General features: G+C 39.6%; 1 protein-coding gene across 1 annotated transcript in view; it reads right to left on the reverse strand.

The window, feature by feature from the left end:
• Positions 1-23,519, reverse strand: part of etfa (electron transfer flavoprotein subunit alpha) — an 82,701-nt gene that overhangs the window by 37,432 nt on the left and 21,750 nt on the right. Inside the window, exons 7-9 of the mRNA XM_073025525.1 lie at positions 22,517-22,618; positions 20,210-20,278; positions 14,707-14,789 (exon numbers count right to left, since the gene is read on the reverse strand). Coding sequence (XP_072881626.1) covers positions 14,707-14,789; positions 20,210-20,278; positions 22,517-22,618 — 254 coding nt within the window. The remainder of the gene's footprint in view (positions 1-14,706; positions 14,790-20,209; positions 20,279-22,516; positions 22,619-23,519) is intronic.

Genomic DNA, 23,519 nt, shown 5'->3' on the forward strand with positions numbered 1-23,519 from the left:
GTGTACATAACTTTATTCCTGATTTCAGTGGAGTTTGTGAATTTTATATGGTGCAGAGAGAGAGATAAGCTTGAGCTCAGCATCCCAGATTAACAAGACTAGGGTTAGACCATAAGACCATAAGAAATTGAAGCAGAATTAGGCCATCTGGCCCATCAAGTTTGCTCCACCATTCAATCATGGCTGATCCTTTTTTTTATCTTCTCCTCAACCCCAGTTTCCAGCCTTCTCCCCATAACCTTTGATGCCACGTCTAATCAAAAACCTATCAATCTCTGCCTTAAATACACCCAATGACTGGCCTCCACAGCTGCATGTGGCAACAAATTCGACCAATTCATCACCCTTTGGCTAAAGAAATTTCTCTGCATCTCTGTTTTGAAAGGGCGTCCCTCTATCCTGAGGCTGTGCTCTCTTGTCCTAGACTAGTCTACCATAGGAGACATCCTTTCCATATCTATTCAGTCTAAGCCCTTCAACATTCAAAAGGTTTCAATGAGATCCCTTCTCATCCTTCTGAATTCCAGTGAGTACAGACCCAGAGCATTCAAACATTCCTCGTATTATAACCTTTTCATTCCTGTAATCATCCTTATGAACCTCCTCTGGACCCTCTCCAATGCCAGCATATCCTTTCTAAGATGAGGGGCCCAAAACTGTTCACAATACTCAGGGTGAGGCCTCTCCAGTGCCTTTCAAAGCCTCAGCATCACATCCTTGGCAGTGGTGGAAAAGGAAGAAAGAGATACACATGCAAAGGGGGAGGTGGGGAGTGGGCAAGGCCAACTTCCCCAATGATACTCATACTCTGGAACTACCAAAAGCAAGAAACATAAGCCTGTGTAGTTGTGCCCCAGGAAACATTTGGGATCCCGCTATAAAGATTATTTTTGATTTTTCTAGCACCTATTATAGGTAGAACAGGAGCTTTAGACCTCACACCACCAGGTTCAGGGAGAGTTATTACCCTACAACCATCAGGCTCCTGAATCAGCATGGATAACTTCACTCACCTCAACCTGTGGACTCACTTTCAAGGACTCTACAAATTCATGTTCTCAGTATCATTTATTTACTGTTTTATTGGTTTCATGATCTGTCTTCTTTTGCACATTGGTTGCTTGTCAATCTTTAATTATAGTTTTTCATAAAGTCTATTGTTTCTTTTGTAATTTTCCAGTAAATGCCTGTCAAAAAATAAATTTCAAGGTAGTATATGGTGATATACACTCAGCAGCCATTTTATTAGGTAGCTTCTGTACCTAATAAAGTGGCCACTGTGTGAATGTCCGTGGTCTGCTGCTGTGGTCCATTCACTTCAAGGTTCAACATGTTGTGCTTTCAGAGATGCTTTTATGCACACTAATGTTGTGAAGAATGGTTATTTGAGTCACTGTTGCCTTCCTGTCAGCTTGAACCAAAAAGGCCTTAATCCTTTGATCTCTCTCATTAACAAGGTACTTTTGCTCACAGAATTGCTGCTCACTGGATGCCTTTCAAGTTTTGTAAACTCTAAGAGACTGCTGTGTGAAAATCCCAAGAGATCACCAATTTCTGAGATACTCAAACCACCCAGTCTGATACCAACAATCATTCCATGGTTAAAGTCACTTAGATCACATTTCTTCCCCATTCTGATATTTTTTCTGAACATCAAATGAACCTCTTGGCCAGATATGTACAGAGTTGTATCCATATGATCGGCTGATTAGATATTTCCATTAATGAGCAGGTGTACAAGTGAACCCAATAAAGTGGCCACCGAGTGTATCTGCATGCAACAGTAAAGCTAACATACATACTCAATCTTCAGTTCCTGCTTTCTGCCAGATAGGAAGTCAAATGATCTCCACACCATCCAGAGGCCTCCATTGGTCACAGTTGACCATGGATGTTGTATCCTAGCTGTCTACATTGTATACACAAGCCAAGGCAGTATAATTTGGAGAGCAAGCTGTCCATGCAACAGGCTCCCTCTGTCCACACAGCTACTGATTTCAAAGGAACGGCAGAGACCCATGCAGTTTAACACCAGTGGCATCGCAGGAGTTGCCAGAACTCAATGTAGGAGTGCCAGCTCTGGAGATTTCCTTGAGGTCTACTTCCAAAGCCTTATAAGGGGAAGGCAGTGGCGGTTTAAGATCAGAGTTTTACTTCTCCTAGATGAGCTGCCAACCACAGCTAATAAGCTCCATCTATCCAAAGTGATTGGTTTTAAGGTGCCAGTAAACTGCCTTTGCTCTCTTTCCTGTTAGTAGAAACAGTTTTGATGGGCTTAGTAGCTAGGCCACACATGGAAGGCCAGGAGTTGGACTTGGTTGTCAGAAGCTATTTGAGATGCACACCATTGGGAGCATTTAATAGGAAGAGCAAATTTATCCCCACTATATCCCCCACCCCTGCTATGACAACCTTAAGGACTACATCCAGATGTATTTGTAAAATAATGATGAAGGTCAGAAAGTGAAACAGATAGGGTTATAACCATTTGACTATGGTTCTAATAGGAAGAAGAGAGGAATACAACTTAAAGGCAGGGCTAAATTGAACTGTGATGCTCCCACAATGAAAGCTCATAGTCAAATAGCTTATTGCCTTGGTTCATTCTTAGGAGAAAGCCATCTCAGTGATTTGGCAGACAGTGCAAACAGGAATGTAGAGTGAGTACTTTTTTAGGAGCCATAGCAGATGAAATGAAAGTAATCTAAAAGGGGAAATAATATGATCTTCATGATACCGCCATCTCATAGACTTCTTATGTCATTAGGACATTTCAATAAATATCCATTTACAGTTTAATCAGCTTGATCCTATATAGGGACACAGATTTATTAAACACAGCCAAGGCCTCTTTAAAAGACAGACACAAAGGTTAACTATCCACATTTGTTTTAATTTGCAACTATCTAATCACAAATGCCTTAAATCCCACATGAACAGGACAATTTAAACTTAGGAGCAGATTATACTGCAAACCAGATACGTAATATATTGTTACAGGAAGATCAAATAAATTTTGTTAATCATTACTTTAGACTGCTGCGATTTAATTATACGATAGCACAGGGGTGCCTTAGGGGGCCTTCTAGCAACTTTACAAATGTACAGAGTTGCGAGGAGGGGTAGGGGGTAGTGGAAAGGTTGTGGTTACTACAACTTCAGTTCAATACTTTGCACATACGATTCAATGGAGAAAAAAAGGTCAGCTTGCTAGGCAGGAAAAAGAGATTATGAACCATGGAAGGATGCTATTTTAGCACAGGACTGTGCATTTATCAAAGTTACCAGCCTACATTGTGAAACATTCTTCATTTGAGACAGACTACCAAGCTGGCGTACAAAAGGCAAAGGCTGCACAGAAACCCGTTTAGAATGTTCTGGAATCCTGAAAAGCAAAACCTATTTTGTTTTGGCTTTGGATGCATTTGAAAACTCAGTGAAAGATGTATGGAGTGGGTGTAAGAGCACAAAAGAGAGCAAGGAATGAGGGAGAGGGAGAATGAAAAGTGAGAAAATAAAGGAAGAGTGAAAATGAGAGGAAAAAGGGGAGAAAGGAGGAAAAGAGGAAAAATAAAAGGAAGTGAGAAGAAAAAAGAGGGAGAGTAAGGAAATAACAGAGAAGGTTCTCATCTCCTGAAGCATATATCATTGCATATTCAGAGATGGGAAGAACATAACTCATTTCTTGTTATTTCTATAGCTTGGCAAAACTGGTCACAATACCCATTCTGTTGAAAATGTTCTTCCACACTGACATTGTAACTACAAACTCTATGTTAAAAAAAGGTAAATGCAGTTCCTCCAGAATATGTTGTGTGTTGAAAGGGATAATTCTGACAGTTCCAAAATCATTGGCTTAATTTAATTTTATTAAAACAGATCACTAACTTGATCATTTTTGATTGAGCTAGTTATCTAGATGAGACGAGAGGTAATGTTGTAGCTATATAGGACCCTGGTCAGACCCCACTTAAGAGTACTGTGCTCAGTTCGGGTCACCACACTACAGGAACAATGTGGAAGCCATAGAAAGGGTGCAGAGGAGATTTACAAAAATGTTGCCTGGATTGGGGAGAATGCCTTATGAGAATAGGTTGAGTGAACTCGGCCTTTTCTCCTTGGAGTGACGGAGGATAAAAGGTGACCTGATAGAGGTGTATAAGATGATGAGAGGCACTGATCGTGTAGATAGACAGAGGCTTTTTCCCAGGGCTGAAATGGTTGCCACAAAAGGACACAGGTTTAAGGTGCTGGGGAGTAGGTACAGAGGAGATATCAGGGGTAAGTTTTTTACTTAGAGAGTGGTGAATGCGTGGAATGGGCTGTCAGCAACGGTGGTGGAGGCGGATACGATAGGGTCTTTTAAGAGACTTTTAGATAGGTACATGGAGCTTAGTAAAACAGAGGGCTATAGGTAAGTCTAGTAATTTCTAAGGTAGGGACATGTTCGGCACAACTTTGTGTGCCAAAGGGCCTGTATTGTGCTGTAGGTTTTCTATGTTTCTATGAAACATTTTATGGCCTTCATGCTGTACATACAATTAAAATTTGAAAGCTGAGGGCTTTATTATAAGCATGTTCACGGGCAAATTTCACAGTATGTTTATGCTCCAAAATCTTTGAAAGAATGATTGAAGTAAATACTCGGCCTAGTCGCCAGTTCTTTCTTGTAAGAGGAAGACAATATAACACAGTTAAGCTGATGATTTTTTAAATGGACACACTTCAGTCAATCTGTCTAAGCTACTGTTTACATGAAAGGAGATACATCAAACATATGCTTTCATAGATGAAGTGGGGTGTCAAAGGCACACATGATGACACCTGATACGTAATGCACACTCGCCAGCTTGGTCCCTTCCTCGTGAACTTACACTGGTCATTTTAACAAGAGGAACACTATTTCGAATTTTAAGGATCTAATTACATCAAATGCTTTAGAGTTTTGCCCCCACTAAAAAACATTTACCAAGTTATTTCCACATGAAGTTCTTCACGTGTCAATACCACAGAGGAGCACAGGGCATACTTTCTTTGGAGTCAGAAAAGTGGAAGGCAAAGAATTTGAAAAAGAACACTGCATTTAACCTTCAGATGTAACGGGACTAATAAGCTTTTTGTCAATTGCACATGTTATTAGAAAGGAAATTAAGCAGAGAATATGGAGCATGTGCTCTATCTGCTCAATACTTGTTTCATCCCAGTCCTCAGATTTTCTCCACCTTCCATCAGGGAGACCACGTAATTACCCATACGATGAGTGTTTGGGGTGTCTGCTGGAGTGAGAGACCCCACGCTGCTTCCTTCTGGGCTCCAGGGAGCAGCGCATCAATTGCTCTCAGCTAAATGCACTTGCACATGAATATTTCAGTACGATTTAATGTTTCTGTACAAACCCCTCAGGAGCGCAGCATCAATTTGTGAACAGAGCTCTAGTACAGTTAAAAGCCAGACCATATACTGCAATATCAAAAAGTCCATAAACCTGCTGGGAATTTATTTCTGGATAAAGCAAGAGGAAGCGAGAAGCTAGCCCTTTAGAGTTCCCGCTGCACACAAACAGACTCTCAAAAGTTTTTGCCGTAGCAACTCCTGATCACAGCTAAATAATTCTGCTTCTTTATAAAATAAAAACACATCATGGAAAGCAAAGCTTTCTCTGGGGCTTTTCTCTTTGGAGAAGAAGAGGATGAGAGGTGACTTGAAAGAGGTGTACAACATAAGTAGTATAGATCAAGTGGACAGCCAGAGACCATATCGCAGGGCAGAAATGACTAATATGAGGGGGCATAACTTTTAAGGTATTGGGAGGAAAATAAAGGGGAAATGTCAGCGGCAAGTCTGTTTTTTTTAAACACAGAGAGTGGTGAATGCATGGAACATCTGCCAGAGGTGGTGGTAGAGGCAGATACATTAGGGACACGTAAGACACTCCTAGATAGGCATTGGATTAAAGAAAAATGGAGGTCTATGTAGGAAGGAAGGATTAGATTAGTCTTGGAGTAGGTTAAAGGGTCGGCACAACATCATGGGCCAAAGGGCCTATGCTGTGCTGTACTGTACTGTTCTACGTTAAAGCAAATTGCCAGGGTTGATCCAAATCTCCAAAGCTAATTTTTCTGTATTCAATTTACTACGTGAAGACACATAATCTGCATCCTGTTAAGAAAGACCTACAAAAAAAATTGTACGACTAACACTGCCTCCAATGAACAGTGCTTCAGGTATTAGCAGCAACCCAGTACTAGTTATTCAGGCTAGAGTGAGATGTTAACTTAATCAGACACGTTCACACTTCAGAGGTACATGACAATATACAAACAGATGCACTCTACCACAAGCTTGCTTAATTTTCAGGCTACCTTATGCCATCTGCTAATTCAAACCATCACTCGGTGAACAATATTTTCCCAATTGTGCTTTGAAAAGCAACAGGGGCCACCCTATACTCCACAGGAGTACCAGTGTAGTGTCATGCGTCCTGAACTTCTAATGGATCCCATGAGGCAAAGACTGGGAATGAAGAGGGCCTTTTCTGGTTGGCTGCCGGTGACTAGTGGTGCTCCGCAGGGGTCAGGGTTGGGATAATTTCTTTCCACATTATATGATAATGATCTCGTTGATGGAATTGATGGTTTTGTGGCCAAGTTTGTGGATGATACAAAGACAGGTGGATGTGGCAGGTAGTGGAGGAAGCAGGAAGTCTACAGAAGAACTTGTACAGATTAGGAGAATGGACAAAGAAGAGACAGATAAAATAGTTTAGGGAAGGGTATAGTGATGCATTTTGACAGAAGAGTTAAAGGTGTAGACATTTTTTAAACAGGGAGTCCTCATGCAGGATTCCCTAAAGATTAACTCACAGGTGAGTTGGTGCTAAGGAAGGTAAATTCAATGTTAGCATTCATTTCAAGAGAACTAGAATAAAAAAAACAATTACGTCATGCTGGGGTTTTATAAGACATTGGTCAGACCACATTGTAATATTGTGAGCAATTTTAAGTTTCATATCTAAGGAGTGTGCTGACATTGGAGAGGGTCCATAGGTTTATGAGAATTATCCCAGGGATGAAAATGTTAATGAATGAGAAGCGTTTAATGGCTTTGGGCTTGTACTCACTGGTGTTTCGAAGAATGATGGGGGAGCTTTTTGAAACCTACTGACTATTGAAAGGCCTAGATAGAGTGGATGTGGAGAGAATGTATCTAATAATGGGGAAATCTACAACCAGATGGCACAGCCTCAGCCTCCAAATACAACAGAGATGAGAAGGAATTTCTTTTGCCAGAGGGTGGTGAATCTGAGGAATTCATTGCCACTATTGGCTGTGGAAGCCACTTCATTGGGTACATTTGAAGTTGAGGTTGATAGTTCTTAATTAATAAGGGTGTCAAAGGCAGGAGAAAGGGGTTGAAAGGGAAAATAAATCAGCCCTGACTGAACGGTGGAATAGACTGGATGGGCCAAATGGCCTAATTCTGCTTTTATATGCTACAAACTTTTATGTCAAGCAGACAGCATTTAATTCAAGTTAAACAGTACAAGTCAATGACCTGCCGTCCAGAAATTCAAAAATATCTCGGAGAAAGAACTGCCAGAGAAAGTTAGTGCTTAGTAATCATTAAAAATATTAAACATCTCAAGTCAGCTCCTTCATCTGTATGGAGCATTTCCAGAAGCTTAATTTCAGCCATGGTGTACCAAAAAATGATACTAGATTTGAGCTACAAAACTACATCCCTGGATGCAAATTCTCAAGACAAGAAAAATACTTGCAAACATAGTATGTGATTTTCATAAGAATATTTACTATTGTGTTAGTTATTCTTTCAGACACATTACCATGATCTTTATTTCTGTCTAAACTTAAATGGTTAAATGGTTAATATGCCATTTACCTTATTCTTAATATACTTTATACTATTTCTTCTAGGCATTAATGCATTCTATAAATACAGGAATCTAAAGCATCTGTTGATATAACTTCATAGAGATACAGGATTTGATTCATGGCAATAAAAGGAGCAAACAGATTTTATACAAGTATTATATTCACTGCAAGGTTAAAGTCCTTATGTCTAAATGTATGTAGCTACAATTAACAATTTACAACATGTTTGAGAACTGATTAAAATTCTATTTTAGACAAACCAGCATCCAATTTCCCAGAAACAAGAGTCTTTTACATTGACAACTCTGGGAAGGTATCAAAAAGAATTAAAATTAGAAGATTAAAAGCGAAAGGAGAGGAAATCTTTCCATGTTGGGGCAAACTACTTCTGTTCAATTTATCTCTTTGTGTTCTGCCAGGGCTTTTCCTGTGATGCACAATCAAGAACTGGAGGACATGCACTCACTGGCCACTTTATTAGGTACAGGAGTGCAACTTGGTCTGGACTTGTGCCTCTGTACCCCATCCATTTCAAGGTTTAACATATGCATTGAGATGCTCTACTGCACACCACTGTTGTAACGTGGTTATTTGAGTTACTGTCACCTTCCTGTCAGCTTGAACCAGTCTGGCCATTCTCCTCTGACCTCTCAATAACAAGGTATTTTTGCCCATAGAACCACTGCTCACTGGACTTTTTTTTGGTTTTTTTACACCATTCTCTGTAAACTCTAGAGACTGTTATGCATGAAAATCCCGGGAGATCAGTAGTTTCTGAGATACTCAAACCACTCCATATGGCACCAACAAGGTTAAAATCACTCAGATTACATTTCTTCCCCATTCTGATGTTTGGTTTGAACAACTGAACTTTTTGACCATGTCTACATGCTTCTATGCATTGAGTTTTTGCACATATAATTAATTGGCTGATTAGTTATTTGCATCAGCGAGCAGGTGTACATACTGAGTGTAGTAGGTTGAAGAGGGCAGAGATTTAGTAGGAACTTGAGGAGTAACTTTTTCCACCCAGTGGGTTGTTTTTTTATAAGGAATGAGCCTCCAGGAGAAGCAATTAAAGCGAGTACACTAACAGCATTTAGAAGACACTTGAACAGATACAAGGATGTGAAAGGTTTAGAACAGGGATTCCCAACCTGGTATCTATGGATCCTTTGGTTAACGGTAAGGATCCCTGGCATTATAAAGGTTGGGAACCCTTGATATGGACCAAGCATGGGAAAATGGGACTACCTTAGGTGGGAATCTTCTGGTAGGCCAAAGGGTCAGTTCTGTGTCTGTGTTTTTCTCCGAGAGTCAATCAAAATACTTGATAGAGCAAAGATCTATGTGACCAAATTTGCACCTGGACACACATTTAACCAGTTTTCCTTTACTGCAATGAACATTTACATGATTTTCTGCAAGAATCTTAGCAAGAACTATCTTATATACTAGCCACTTAGCACACAAGGCTAATTAGAAATTTAAATGCGGCATTTCTGATAAGCAAGTAAAATTGAGCAGACGCAAACATTTATCATCTGATTTTAATAATTAAAATGCACCATCTACACATCTTTAACCTTGTTGTGCATTTGCTGGTAAAGTGCCAAACTGTTTCACAAGTGCTTTACTTCCTTGGGTACTGATTAGAATATACTTGAAAACCACACAAAAAATGCATTCACCTCCCCATGAATTATCTAGCCATCCCCCCCCCCCCCTTCCCATTTAATATCAGATTTGCAGTTTACTTGTAAGCTCCACTACTCCGACATATAAGAGTACAATGTTTTCTGCCTCTGGGATAATAGTATCATACCTGGAGTCAATACCATGCTAGATGTGATTCCCGCTCTTGTTAAACCGCAGGTTAGATAAGATGATGAAAGGAAAAGGAACAGAAGGAATGATTGTTGGTGCCAAATGGGATGATTTGAGTATCTAAGAAACTGCTAATCTCCTTGGATTCTCACACAAAACCGTCTACAGTTTACAGAGTTTACAGAGAATGGTGAGAAAAACAAAATACATCCAGTGAGCAGCAATTCTATGGGGGAAAACCCTCTGTCAATAAAAGAGGTCAGAGGAGAATGATCTGACCAGTTCAAGCTGACAGGAAGGCCACAGAGACTCAAATCACCATGTGTTGCAATAGTGGTGTAAAGAAGAGCAGAGCACATCGGACCTTGAAGTGGATGGGCTACAGCAGCAAAGACCAAACTGGGTTCCACTCCTATACCTAATAAAGTGGCCACTGGGTGTACATGTTATAAGGAAAAAGTTAAATGTCTGCCAGCATCCCGCAGATCAGTTCACTTTGAGGATGTTAAGTATTATTTTGGTTAACGTACTGCTACTACTTATTGCTATAGAGATGTTTTTCCTTGTGTATTGTATTGGTGCTAGTTCTAAAAGCGTTTTCTGGAGGACTTAAAACACATGTGTTGTCGATTACAATATTTAAGAGGAAATTTGGATAAGTACATGATGGCGATGGTCCAGGTGCAAGTCGATGGGACTAGGCAGAATAACAGCTTGGCACAGACTGGAAGAGCAGAGGGGCCTGCTTCAGTGTTGTGGTGCTCTCTACGACTAAGGATGGGTCAAGCAGTTTAGGTGAGTGATGAGGTTCAGCAGATCCTAAAATCACCAATATGGACCAGCTAGGCCTAATGGCCCATGCCAAAAATTCTAAATTACACAAAAAATTTAAAAACATTAACAGAGGGCCTTGCTTACATGGCCTTGGTCTGTTCCAATCTTTCAATAATCTAGCATGCAGACAAGCCCCATGAATAAGCAGCTACATACTGCCAGCTTGCCTCACCAGAATCAGATTCACAACTAGACCAAGGACATGAAATACAGTCAGTTGTAAATATATCAAAGGTTGGAAACTACATTACAACAAAATCAGGTGTCTGCATTAAAACACTAACTCAGTTCTCTATTTAATTTTCACTGTACAGATTGGTATTAAATTTAAACACTAGAGGTACTGCAGATGCTGGAAATCCAGAGTAACACACAAAATGCTAAAGGAACTCAGCAGATCAGACACAGCAACGATGGAAAGGAATAAAGAGTCAACATTTCAGGTCAAGACCCTGCACTAGTACTGTGTGGGTTAATACTCCTGGTAATAAAAAAAAGTTTCAGCCCATTCTATGAATTAAACTCAGTCACTGGATGCTCTACTACTTGTTTCAGGTTTAAGTTCAAAATTCAAAATAAATTTATTATTAAAGTAGAAATATACCACCAGATACAACCACCCGGAGATTCATTTTCTTGTCGGCATATTCAATAAATGCATAAAATAATAGAAGTAATGAAAGACTACACCAACTTGGGCGTTCAATCAGTGTAAAAAAGACAATTATGCATATACAAAAAGGAAATAATAATAATAATAAATAAGCAATAAATATTGAGAACATGAGATGAAGAGTCCTTGAAAGTGAGTCCATAGTTTGTGGCAATATTTCAATGAAAGGGCAAGTGAAGTTATCCTCTTTGGTTCAAGAGCCTGAAGATTTGAGAGGTAATAATTGTTCCTGAACCTAGGGGTGTGAGCACTGAGGCTCCTGCACTTTCTTCCTGATGGAAGCAATGAGAAGAGAGCATGATATGTAAATGGGTGGGAGATGGGGAGAGTCTAACAGAATCATATTCAAGCAATACACATAAATAAATTCAGAGAGCACAGCCTCAGAATAGAAAGGCATCTCTTTAAGAACAGAAATGAGGAGGAATTTCTTCAGTCATCTGTGGAATCCACTGCCCCAGACGGCTGTAGAGGGCAAGTCACTGAGTATATTTAAGTAGTGGTTTAATAATGGGTAGTAGATAATAGTGGATTAGAAATGGTGTCAAAGGCTACAAGGAGAAGTTAAGAGAATAGGATTAAGAGGGATAATAAATCAGCCATGATCAAACAGCAGAGCAGACTCGATGGGCCAAATGGCCTAATCCTGCTCTTATGTCTTATGTTCAAAATTCCATTCAGAGAACAACATTATTGCACTTATGGCTGCTTTGTGGGGCACTTCAGTGCTTAGAGGCTCTGTGTATTCTCAGGACACATTATGTCTATGCACTTATGGGTTTCACTAACCATTGAGAGCTCTGGCTGAGCCGCAGGAAACGTGCAATGCTCCTTAGTGAAACTCTGTAATGCCCAGTATCCTTTAATTGAAGCTTAAATGAAAGATTCTAAAAAAATGTTCCGTCAGAATGTTAATCCATTAACCCTGCATATACCATTCGGTGAACAAAAATCTACACCAAATGTTTCTTTCAAATAATAGGGATCTGCACCTAAGAAAAATTATAAAATACCATTCAAGTTAGTCCATTATCGTAAATAGCACTGAGCTCCACACATGGTACACCATGGAAATCCATCAATATCGGTTCCAACATGGAATTTACTTTCACTATTAGTTATCTCTCATAGGAAATATTTTTGAGTTAAAAATTCTGAAGTTCTAGAAAGTTAGTAAGCAAAATACATAACTAGTACAGAACATATACTGATTATCAATCACAGTGCACCTACTCAGCTGTGATTCTTTTTTCTTAGTTATAACACTCAAATTTAGTTTTAAAAGTAAAGCTAATAGGTCAGTGGCACGTTAACCATATCCCCAAACTGACTAAGAACTCCAGCTCTCTATCCATCGAAGTTCTCTTATTTTGACAGAAGCACAATTTTAACAGCACATTTACAACAGCTCAAAGGAAAATAGAAGTTGCAGCAATAATTAATGAATTCTGGCAGAGATTTGAAATTGGAGGAAAGTTATGAGTTAGAAAATTGGGGCTCAAAAGGTTCATGCAGAGCTTTTTCAAGAATTAAATTATGTTGTAATTAATTCGCATGCAGTTAATGTTGGCAAGTAGGAATAAGCTCAAGTCTGGAAAAATATCCTTGATCAAATGTTGCTACCTCACATTTATATTTTGATAGGATTAGCAACCAGACATACACAATAAAACAAAGAGGATTTTAAAGCGAGCACTTGACTTCTTAAGCCTTTGCTACACACTGTGAAGCTTGTACCCCTTGTTTGCAAATTAATGGAACTAGTGCATCCCAGTCATGTTTGTTGGCAGTAAAAAAATATCTTTAGGGATTTAAAATCCCAAATCAAAATACCCATGTGCATTAAAGCACAATTTGCTGCTGCAATAAATGCTTTCTATTATGTAGATTTATCATTAAATTAGCAATTAATGGCAGAATCCACACAACCAATTAGCTTTACATGCCAAAAGACATTTTCTTCACATTCAAATACAGGGATTCAATTTACTTTATTCCTTTAAACATTATTATACTAATTAGAAATACTGATTACCTTTAACATGATGAGGAAATTAGAGTTTAAAATAAAATCCTTGATTTTTAGATGTTTAAGGGAATAAAGAAAACTGAATCCCTGTATTTGAATATGAAGGAAATACCTTTTAGTCCATAAGGCCCCGAATCTGCTCTGCCTTTCCATCATGGCCAACTTATAAACCAACTCAACAAGAGTAGAAGCAGTGCAAAGGTGCCCTTGTTAATTTATAGGGCAAATCTCCTTTGCTTCTGTAAACATCAAAGTGAGGAGTCAGAACGAGGCTATAATGCGCGCTAAGTAGAACACAGGGGTAAACTCCAGGTCAAACAAGGTGACGGAGAGACCCGTGTTAACTAAAATGTAGTAGGATATCACAAAGAGGCTTTCGGCCTTTTCTCCTTGGAGCGGCAGAGGACGAGAGGTGACCTGATAGAGAGGCACTGATCGTGTGGATAGTGAGAGGCTTTTTCCCAGGGCTGAAATGGCTAACATGAGAGGGCACAGTTTTAAGGTGCTTGGAAGTAGGTACAGAGGACATGTCAAGGGTAAGTATTTTACGCAGAGAGTGGTGAGTGCGTGGAATGGGCTGCTGGCAATGGTGGTGGAGGCAGATACGATAGGGTCTTTTAAGAGACTCCTGGATAGATATATGGAGCTTAGAAAAATAGAGGACTATGGGTAACCTTAGGTAATTTCTAAGTAAGTACATGTTAGGTACAGCATTATGGGTCAAAGGGCCTGTATTGTGCTGTAGGTTTTCTATATTTCTATTGAATATATTCTGCCATTAGTTGTAATTTAATGATAAATTGTCATAATAGAAAGCATTTTCTGAATGAACAAATGATGTTAGTGAAAACGTAGAGCACATACTGTGAAAACCTGCATGATTGTATGAACAAGCAATGACAACAAAGGTCTGAAGTAAGTAATCCCATTTAAGGAACTAATCCCATTTAGATTTTTGGAGAGCCATGCCCAAACTGAAGCCAAGGATCACCATGTACCCGTCAGTGGTTAAGGTTACTCAACTTTGTCACTCCTTTCAAGTTGTGCCACAAGTCCCATTAACTAAATGGAACTAATTCACCAGTTCTGCAGTTAAGCAGAAACCTGACAGGTCACACTCTATGAAATTATTGAATCCTATAAAGTTCTCAGGGCTTGTAGCATTCTTTGTATCAAAGTGTCATCAACTGCTCGTGTGCCAGATGTGTCTGCCTTGCCCTGTGTAAATACTTTAAGCAACTAAACATACATATTCAAAACGTTTAGTTTAATCCACAGTCATTAAACAAAGGGAAATCCTGGTGCTTGTAAATATTTCTGAGAATTCTAAATCACATTGGAAACTCAGTTTTAATGGTATTGCACCAAGTTACCAATCTCCCAGACATTATAGCCTACCAGATAAAACTGTTAAGTAGACAAAACAACTTCAAGTCAAGAACTATACTTACAGGTGCCACAATCTTCCCAGTCTGTCCAACTTGCAAATCATTCGGCACAAATCCTGCATCCACCGCAGCTCGAGAAGCACCAACTGCAACATATAGAAAACAAGCATCAACAGCTGCATCGTTACACACCTCAGAGGAAATTATAAAACTGATATAAAAATTGCAAAATTCTACATTGTCAATTACTTACTAATTTTGTGCATCTCACTGATAATAAAAACACACTTCCAACAACTTCAACAAAAAAAATTAGGGCTTATTAATACATAGATGTTAACCATACACTTTGCTTTCAAAATATAACTTTCAAGTGCATAAATTGTGCATATATTAGCAGCTAATTACATTTGTTTATTAATATATAATTGAACATAAGAAACAGGAGCAGGAGTAGGCAGGCCATCTGGCCTGTCAAACCTGCTCCGCCATTCAATAAGATGACTGATCTACCAATGGTCTCATCTCCACCTACCTGCCTATTCCCCATAACTGTTAATTCCCCAAATATGCAAAAATCCATACAACCTTGTCTTAAGTATATTTACTGAGGTAGCCTCCACTGCTTCATTGTGCAGAGCATTCTACAGATTCACCACTCTCTAGGAAAAGCAGATACTCCTCATCTCCGTCCTAAATCTACTCCCCCAAATCTTGAGGCTATGTCCCCTAGTTCTAGTCTCACCTACCAATGTTAATAACTTTCCTGCTTCTATCTTATCTATTCCTTTCATAATTTTATATGTCTATAAGTTCTCATTCTTCTGAATTCCAGCGTGTACAGTCCTCGGCAACTCAATCTCTCCTCATAATCTAACCCTCTCATCTCTGGAATCAACCTGGTGAGCCTTCTCTGCACTGCCTCCAAAGCCAGTATATCCTTCATCAAATATGGAGACCAGAACTGCACGCAGTACTCCAAATGTGGCCTCACCAGTACCCTGTACAGTCTCAGCATAACCTTTCTGCTCATAAATTCAATCCCTCTAACAATGAAGGACAACATTCCATTTGCCTTCTTGATAGCCTACTGCAGCTACAAACCAACCTTTTGTGATTCATGCACAAGCACTCCCAAGTCCCTCTGCACAGCAGCATGCTGCAAGTTTTTTGCTATTTAAATAATAATGTTCTTTCATTTTTCCTTCCGAAGTGGATGACCTCACATTTACCAACATTGTACTCTATCTGCCAGACCCTTGCCCACTCACTTAACCTATCTATATCTCTCTGCAGACTCTCCGTATCTTCTGCAGTTTGTTTCTTCACTCAATTTAGTATCATCAACAAACTTAAGATATACTACACTTGGTCCCCTCTTCCAGATCGTTAATGTATATCATGAACAGTTGTGGGCCCAGCACTGACCCCTGTGGCACACCACTCACCACTGATTGCCAACCAGTGTAACAGCCATGCATCGCAACTATCCGCTTCCTATTAGTTTTTTTTTTAGCGTGTCACACCAGACAGTCAACCATTCTTGTCTGGCGCATGGTGTCAGGATTGGTCTCCTTTCAGATTAACCAGGTCACGATATGAACGTTCCTGACTTGACCCTCATATTTTTTTTTTATGAGGCCGAGTAGCTAGCTCAATGCTCAACTCGGCACGGATGGAAAGCGTGCTCGGGTGGGTGGCCCGCCTTGGATTCTAACTCTGGAGCCTTTGGGATAGAGGTACCAATCCTCTATCCATGCCAATACATCACCCCAACTCTATGCATCCTCATCTTATGGTAAGTCTTTTATGCGGCACTTTATTGAATGCCTTCTGGAAGTCCAAGAAAATAACATCCATCTGTTTGTTAAACAGGACCTGCCTTTGCTGAATCCGTGCTGTATCTGCCTGATGGATCCATTTCTTTTCAGATGCCTCGTTATTTCTTCTTAGTGATAGCTTCAAGTATTTTCCCAACTACAGATATTAAACTAACTGGCCAACAGTTACCTGCCTTTTGCCTACATCCTCTTTTGAACAGTGGCATGACATTCACCATCTTCCAATCTGCCAAGACCTGCCCAGAATCCAGAGAATTTTGGTAAATTATCACCAAAGCTTCTACTATAACTTCTGCCATTTCTTTCAGTACTCTGGGATGCATTCCATCAGGACCAGGGGACTTACCTATCTTCAGGCCCACATGTTTATTCAGCATTACCTCTTTAGTGATAGCCATTGTATCGAGAACCTCACCTCCCACCATATCCATTACATCTCTTTGGCATGTTAGATGTGTCCTCCATCGTGAAGACCAACACAAAATAGTCATTCAAAGCCTCCATTGTTTAGGGATAATACACTGGTTTTAGATCGAACGATTGCATCCTCCATTTGCATGAGAAACTCAATCATACTATGATCACTCTTTCCAAGAGGATCCCTAACTACAAGATCACTAACTTTACCTGTCTTATTGCACAGGACCAGATCCAAGATAGCATGCTCCCTTGTAGGTTCAGTAACATGCTGTTCATGAAAGCCATCACTGATACATTCTATGAAGTCCTGCCTTGACCAACTTGATTCACCCAATCTATGTGCAAGTTAAAGTCCCCCATGATAACTGCTGTTCCATTCATACATGCCTCAGATATTTCTCTGTTTATTGCCTGTACCACTGTAGTGTTATTATTCGGTGGCTGATAGACAACTCCCACCAGTGATTTTTTTTTCCCTTTACTATTCCTAATCTCTACCCTAGTGAGAGATGAACCCAAGGTAACTTAGAAGATAAAAAAAAGTTCACATTATGAAAAGTACAGGAGCAACGGATGACACTGAATATACAAATACTACTGTCATAACCAATTCAATTGCAATTTTATAAAACAAACTAAATTTAAGTGCATTTTCTTAAACATGAGAGATTCTGCAGATGCTGGAAATCCAGAGCAACATATACAAAATGCTTGAGGAACTCAGCAGGCCAGGCAGCATCTATGAAAAGGAATAAACAGTCTATGTTTCATCCTGTAACTTAATGAAACATCTCGGCCCTAAATGTTGACTGTTTATTCCTCTCCATAAATGCTGCATAACCTGCTCAGATTCTCCAGCATTTTCCTGAAGATTGTTTTGTAGAAATCCAAAATAAAATCTGAATAACTTAAGCCTGAAGTTCCACTGTAGTTTCAAGTCCAGCCTTAAAGTTTTAACACTGAAATCACACAAAGCTCATTCAATAACTAGAAATTAATTCAAAGAACTCCAAAATTCAAAGTTAATTTTCAAAATGGTGGCTTATGATATGGCTACTCTCTCAAACATTTTAATTTGAAATATATATGACTTGAAGCAGAAGGCATTTTACAGAATTCCTTTAGCTTAAACCAGCAGTGAAAACCAACATCACATTACAAGTGCTAACTTCTTAAGTTCTAGGCAATCTTTTATTAAGCTGCACACAAGGTCACAATGAAGTGTTATTTTCTAATGGATAATTACTCCAGGATGTGCTGACAAATCCAATCTCAGTTGCTAAACTGTACCTTCAAACTTCATGTATTCACATTATAAATACGCACATCTAACTTTGCAATGGAAATTGGTAACAAATTTGACACACTAGTCATGTTCTCTCACTAAACAGCACTACAGAATTTCTACTAACTGGGAGTACATAAATGCATAAGTTCACACAGGCAACCCACACTGTAAATATTTTACAAATTTATAAATGAAAACGTTGGTAAAGCCACACCGTTTTCATGGAACAGGAAATAGCACATTTGACTTTCTGGTCAAGATGCCGCCTGCATACAACGCTCCTTTGGTCAACATTTGGATAGATCATGAAACCATGCATTTCAGTTCTTTTATATCTTTTATGTTTGTTTTTTTGTCCTGGATGTGATTCTGGAACTGTTGTAGCCTGTGATTCGCTGTTTGGAATTAATTTGGGTATTCCAGCACTCTGCAGTCTCCGAGTGGATTCTAGGAGATGGAAGCAGCGCACGGAAACCTCAGGGCAGGCAGGCCTCCAGATGGCTACAGAGCACGAACGAATATCTGATTCCATTTCACCAATTAAAACTTCCATTGTTCGCCAATTAAAGCGATGAGTGGGACTGAAACATTGAGGCCAATGCTGAAGTTTGGAGATCCTTTAGGTGCTTCAGCACTCTGCAGTGTCCAAGAGCATTCCAGGAGACAGAGGCAGCATGCACAAACCTCATGGTGAGCAGGCTATGGGAAAGGCTGCAGGCTGATGTTTGACTCCATTCTGCCAATTAAAGCTTCCAATGTGAGCTGATTAAAGTGATGAGGGAGACTGAAGCATTGAGGTGAGTGCGCAGGGTGAGCGCCAGCTGCCTATCTTTTGATCACTCTGCTACCAAAGAGGGGAGAACCTGCTGCTGTGCCCAGAGAATGTTGCCCAAGTTTTCTGCTTTTTTGGACTTGGACTACAGACTTTTTTCAGTTTTATCTTCTGTGCCTTTCACTGATCTTTCTTCATTTTTTTGTGTGGGCAGGGGATTTGGGAGTCAATGCACCTGTTCCATTTTGTTTGTTTTTTTCTGAAGAAAGAGGGATTTGGGGATTGATGTGCCTGTTCTGTTCTTGTTTGTTTTTTTTTGTGTAGGAAGGGAAGGTTTTGGGGGTTGATGATCGTGCTGCATTTCTTTTCTTTCTTGATTTCATGGCTACCCGGAGAAGAAGAATTTCAGAGTTGCATACTTTGATAATAAATAAACCTTTGAACATCATCAAAAGCTTCAGACTGCGACTTATCAGAGGGAATTGCTGCAGGCTACACAAGTTGCCATGTTGATATGGCAGTAGAAGGAGTATAATTATACAACACACCTTTAAAATATTTAGAAAATTACCTGATCTGCAGGTTTTCACGAAGATAATTGAGGGATTCTTGCCCAATAAAGGTTAGATGGGAGTAAATTACAATTTCAGACAATAAACTAGAGAAACAGTAAAATCAAAGTCAAATTACACTCAGTGGCCAATTTATTAGGTACAGAAGTGGAACACAGTGTGATCTTCTGCTGCTATAGCCCATGCACTTCAAGGCTTGATATTTTATGTGTTCCACTATTATTGTTACACGTGGTTATTTGAGTTACTATCGCTTTCCAGTCAGCTTGAACCAGTCTGGCCATTCTTTTCAAACTTCTCTCATTAACAAAGTATTTCCATCCCAGAATTGACACTCACTAGATGTTTTCTGATTCTTGCACTATTCTCTGTAAACTCTATAGACACTGTTGTGTGTGAAAATCCCAGGACATCAGCAGTTTCTGCGATACTCCAACTACCCCATCCACCCCATCATTCCAAGGTCAAAGTCACTAAGTTCATTTTCTTCCCCATTCTGATGTTTGGTCTGAACAACAAATGAACCTCTTAACCATGTCTACATGCTTTTATGCACTGAGTTGCTGTCACAGGAATGGCTGTATTAATGAGGTGTACAGATGTACCTAATAACATGGCCACTGACTGTACATTCATCTACAAAGTTGAAAGGGCCCTCAAAGGAAGCACTCACCAGCAGCATGTAACTTATCAGCCAAGTCATACAATAACTTGAAGTTGTCTCCACTTTTTAATCCACGGCCTAATAAGCATTAAAACAAACCAATGAAAGTGCATTTACAAAAAAGGTAAACTGTTTATCAGAACAGACAAAAAAATCTGTGCAATGAACTACATGTACAAGAAGCCCTGAAAAACACAGAGACCTTTCTTTTCTTCTGAAAAACGTTATTATCTGGGATTTTACAACTATTCATCACATTTATTTTGGTTTATGCACTGAGCAATTTGATTAAATTTCACAACTTGGATAGTACATGACCTGTACAGTTTTTCAATATACCTGTGCATACATTTACTTGTGCCTAAGACAATAAACTCAACCTTGAGATTCATTACCAGTGGTCCTACCATTCCTTTATCATCAGCAAAATGAATTCAAATAATCTGGTAGTGTATGAGCCAAGACCTGAACAAGAAGAATGATACTGCAGATGCTGGAAACCTTAAGTAACACACACACACAGTAGGAACTTGGCATTTCAAGCAGCATCAATGGAGAGGAATAAATAGTTGACATTTCGGGTTGAAACCCTCCATCAGGACTGGAGGGGGCAGTAGAAAGTAGAAAAAGATGGGGAGAGGGGAAGGAGTACAAGTTGGCAGGTGATAGGTGAGTCCAGATGAGGGGGAAGGTAGATTGGGGGTGGGGAGAAAGAGAGAAAGAATGGAGTAAGAAGCTGGAAGGGGACAGGTGGAAGAAATAAATGGCTGAAAAAGGAATCTAATAGGAGAAGACAGTGGACCACTGAAGTAAGGGGCAGCACGATTGTGCAGTAGTTAATACAATGCAATTACTACACCTGCGACCCAGATTCAATTCCTGCCACTGTCATAAGAAATTTGTACCCAATGACCCCGTAACCACATAGGTTTCCTTCGGTGCTCCAGTTTCTTCTCACATTCCAAAGACATACAGGTTAGTAGATTAATTGGTCACACAGGGACAACTGGGTAGCGCAGACTTGTTGAGCCAAGAGTCTGGTACCGTGCTGCATCTCTAAAAAAAAAATGGGGGAAGGAAGAAAGAGGACCAGAGAGAGCTGATGTAGAGGTGAGGAGAACATGTTGGAATGGGAATGGGAACTTGAATTGAAATGTGTAACCACCAGGATATCCTGTATTTTGCAAAGGACAGAGCAAGAGCACTCAACAAAGCTGTCCCCCAATCTACACTGGGTCCCACTGATGGAGAAGAGGCCGCACCAGGGGTACTGAATACAATTAATGACCTCAACAGACTTACAAGTGAAGAGTCACCTCACTTGGAAATATTGTTTGGGGGGGGTAAAAAACAAAATTTCACTAAGACCCTTCAGGGAAAGAAATTTACCCCCTTGCCCATTTTAAGCCATGGTATACCATTCCATAATGGAACTCCAATGTAAGGTACTGATGGCATTAAACACACTAAAAACAATGATATTTTAAAACCATTCAAAGCAACTTGTCAATTAATTTTACAAAAAAATTCAGAAAATGTTGGCGATATGAACAGGAGGAGAAAAAAATAGGTGGAAGTAAAGAGGATGGGAAAAAGTGACCTTGGGGCAGAAGGAAAAGGGAAATGAACAGAGAGTAGAAAGTACAAATGAGAGGAAAGAAGAGTAAAGCTAGAATAGTGGGGTGGAAGAGGGGAATAAAGAAGGATGAGGGAGGACTAAAGGGGAACAAGCTACGATATTGAAGATGGGTGAGTGAGGTGAAGGGAGGCATAAAAAGGAAGAAGCTTGAGTGTGAGGAATATGGGCATGAAACACCTTGCCAGAGGTGGCGGAGGTACTTACATTAACAGCATTTAACAAAGTAGGCACATGGATGGTAGATAAATGAAGGACTATGTGGGAGGGAAGGATTGGAATAGGTTAAAAGATCAGCACATCATACATAGGCTGAAGGGCTTGTATTGTGATGAAAACAGTTGACTTTTATTTTCATTTATTTACTTTACTGAGCCAGATTAGTTCCCTAATAACAGTCTGTTTTCTGTGATCCAAGTTTTGTCATTCCAAAGCTAACTCATCCCAGCACTGGGAAAACCAGAATGAAGCAATAAAGGGGCAGGAAAGTGGGAAATTGAAGCAATGGTTTCATTGACATTTATAGTTTAAACATTTTTGTGATGTAGATTCATTATTTGCCTCTGTAACATGTGTAACACTGGATTTCATTCAAAGTTTGAAAATTCAGTCTAACCCATCTCACACCTCAGGCACTGCATATTAAGACTTAAATAACAGACATTTCATCAACAACTTACCCCCAGATATAACAATTTTGGCACTAGTTAGCTCTGGACGGTCACTTTTAGACAGACTTTGTCCCACCCATTTAGACAATCCGGCTGCAGGTGGGGCTTGAACTATAAAAAACAAGAGGACAATGATTACCTTTAGAAAAAAAGCCAAAAAATAAAACTGCAGATGCCAGAAAGCTGAGAACACTCAGTAGATCAGGCAGCATCTGTGGAGAGAGAAACGGGGTTGCTTATAAGGGAAACAAGGAATGTATGGCTCTATGCTCATTAGAAAAATATCTTTTGCAAAAGCAACATTGTTAGGACAATGGCTGGTCACAGCATGCGAACTACAGCTGTGAACCAAATATTATACCACTCTTCAGTGGTTGTTTAAACTATTAAAAACATAGAAATACAATCATTATTGTTGAACTGGTATCTATAGTGCACACACAAAATTAAATAAGTGCCAGGGTAATGTATTTTTTCATGTTGGTTTGGGACAAGAGAAAAGTCAAATGAAAATTCAACTCCACTTCGTACATGGGCACAGTTTTTTTTAAACACACCATCCATCGTCTTCTCTGAAAGACCCAACTATCTAATAATACAGAACTCCCACACTAATACACTCTGCTGTCAGTCCACAGACCACCTTCAAGATAGGCTCGTGTGCACAAAATTCAGTCCCGTTGCTTTCTCATTATTTAGCTGCTGCCAATAAAGTCTGATCAGTAAAGTGTTCCTTTGCAATGATGCACTGGTCTCTCCACATAAAATCACATATAATGGAGATGGCTGTACAGCATTTAAGTGATTAGTCTTCTATGCTGCCCTGACTGTAGATTGCTAATTACGCCGTCTTGAAAAACACCAGCTATGCTTACTACTCATAACAGCAGCACAAGACTGTAGATATTTCCTAAAATAATTCTGTATAGAAACTCCTACTTCTATCAACATGAGAATTGTTAAGCTCAACAAGTCACCCAGGGAATGTAACTTTTACGTTCTTTTTTGTTAC

This window comes from Hemitrygon akajei, chromosome 21, assembly GCF_048418815.1.
Source record: "Hemitrygon akajei chromosome 21, sHemAka1.3, whole genome shotgun sequence".
Taxonomy (NCBI): domain Eukaryota; kingdom Metazoa; phylum Chordata; class Chondrichthyes; order Myliobatiformes; family Dasyatidae; genus Hemitrygon; species Hemitrygon akajei.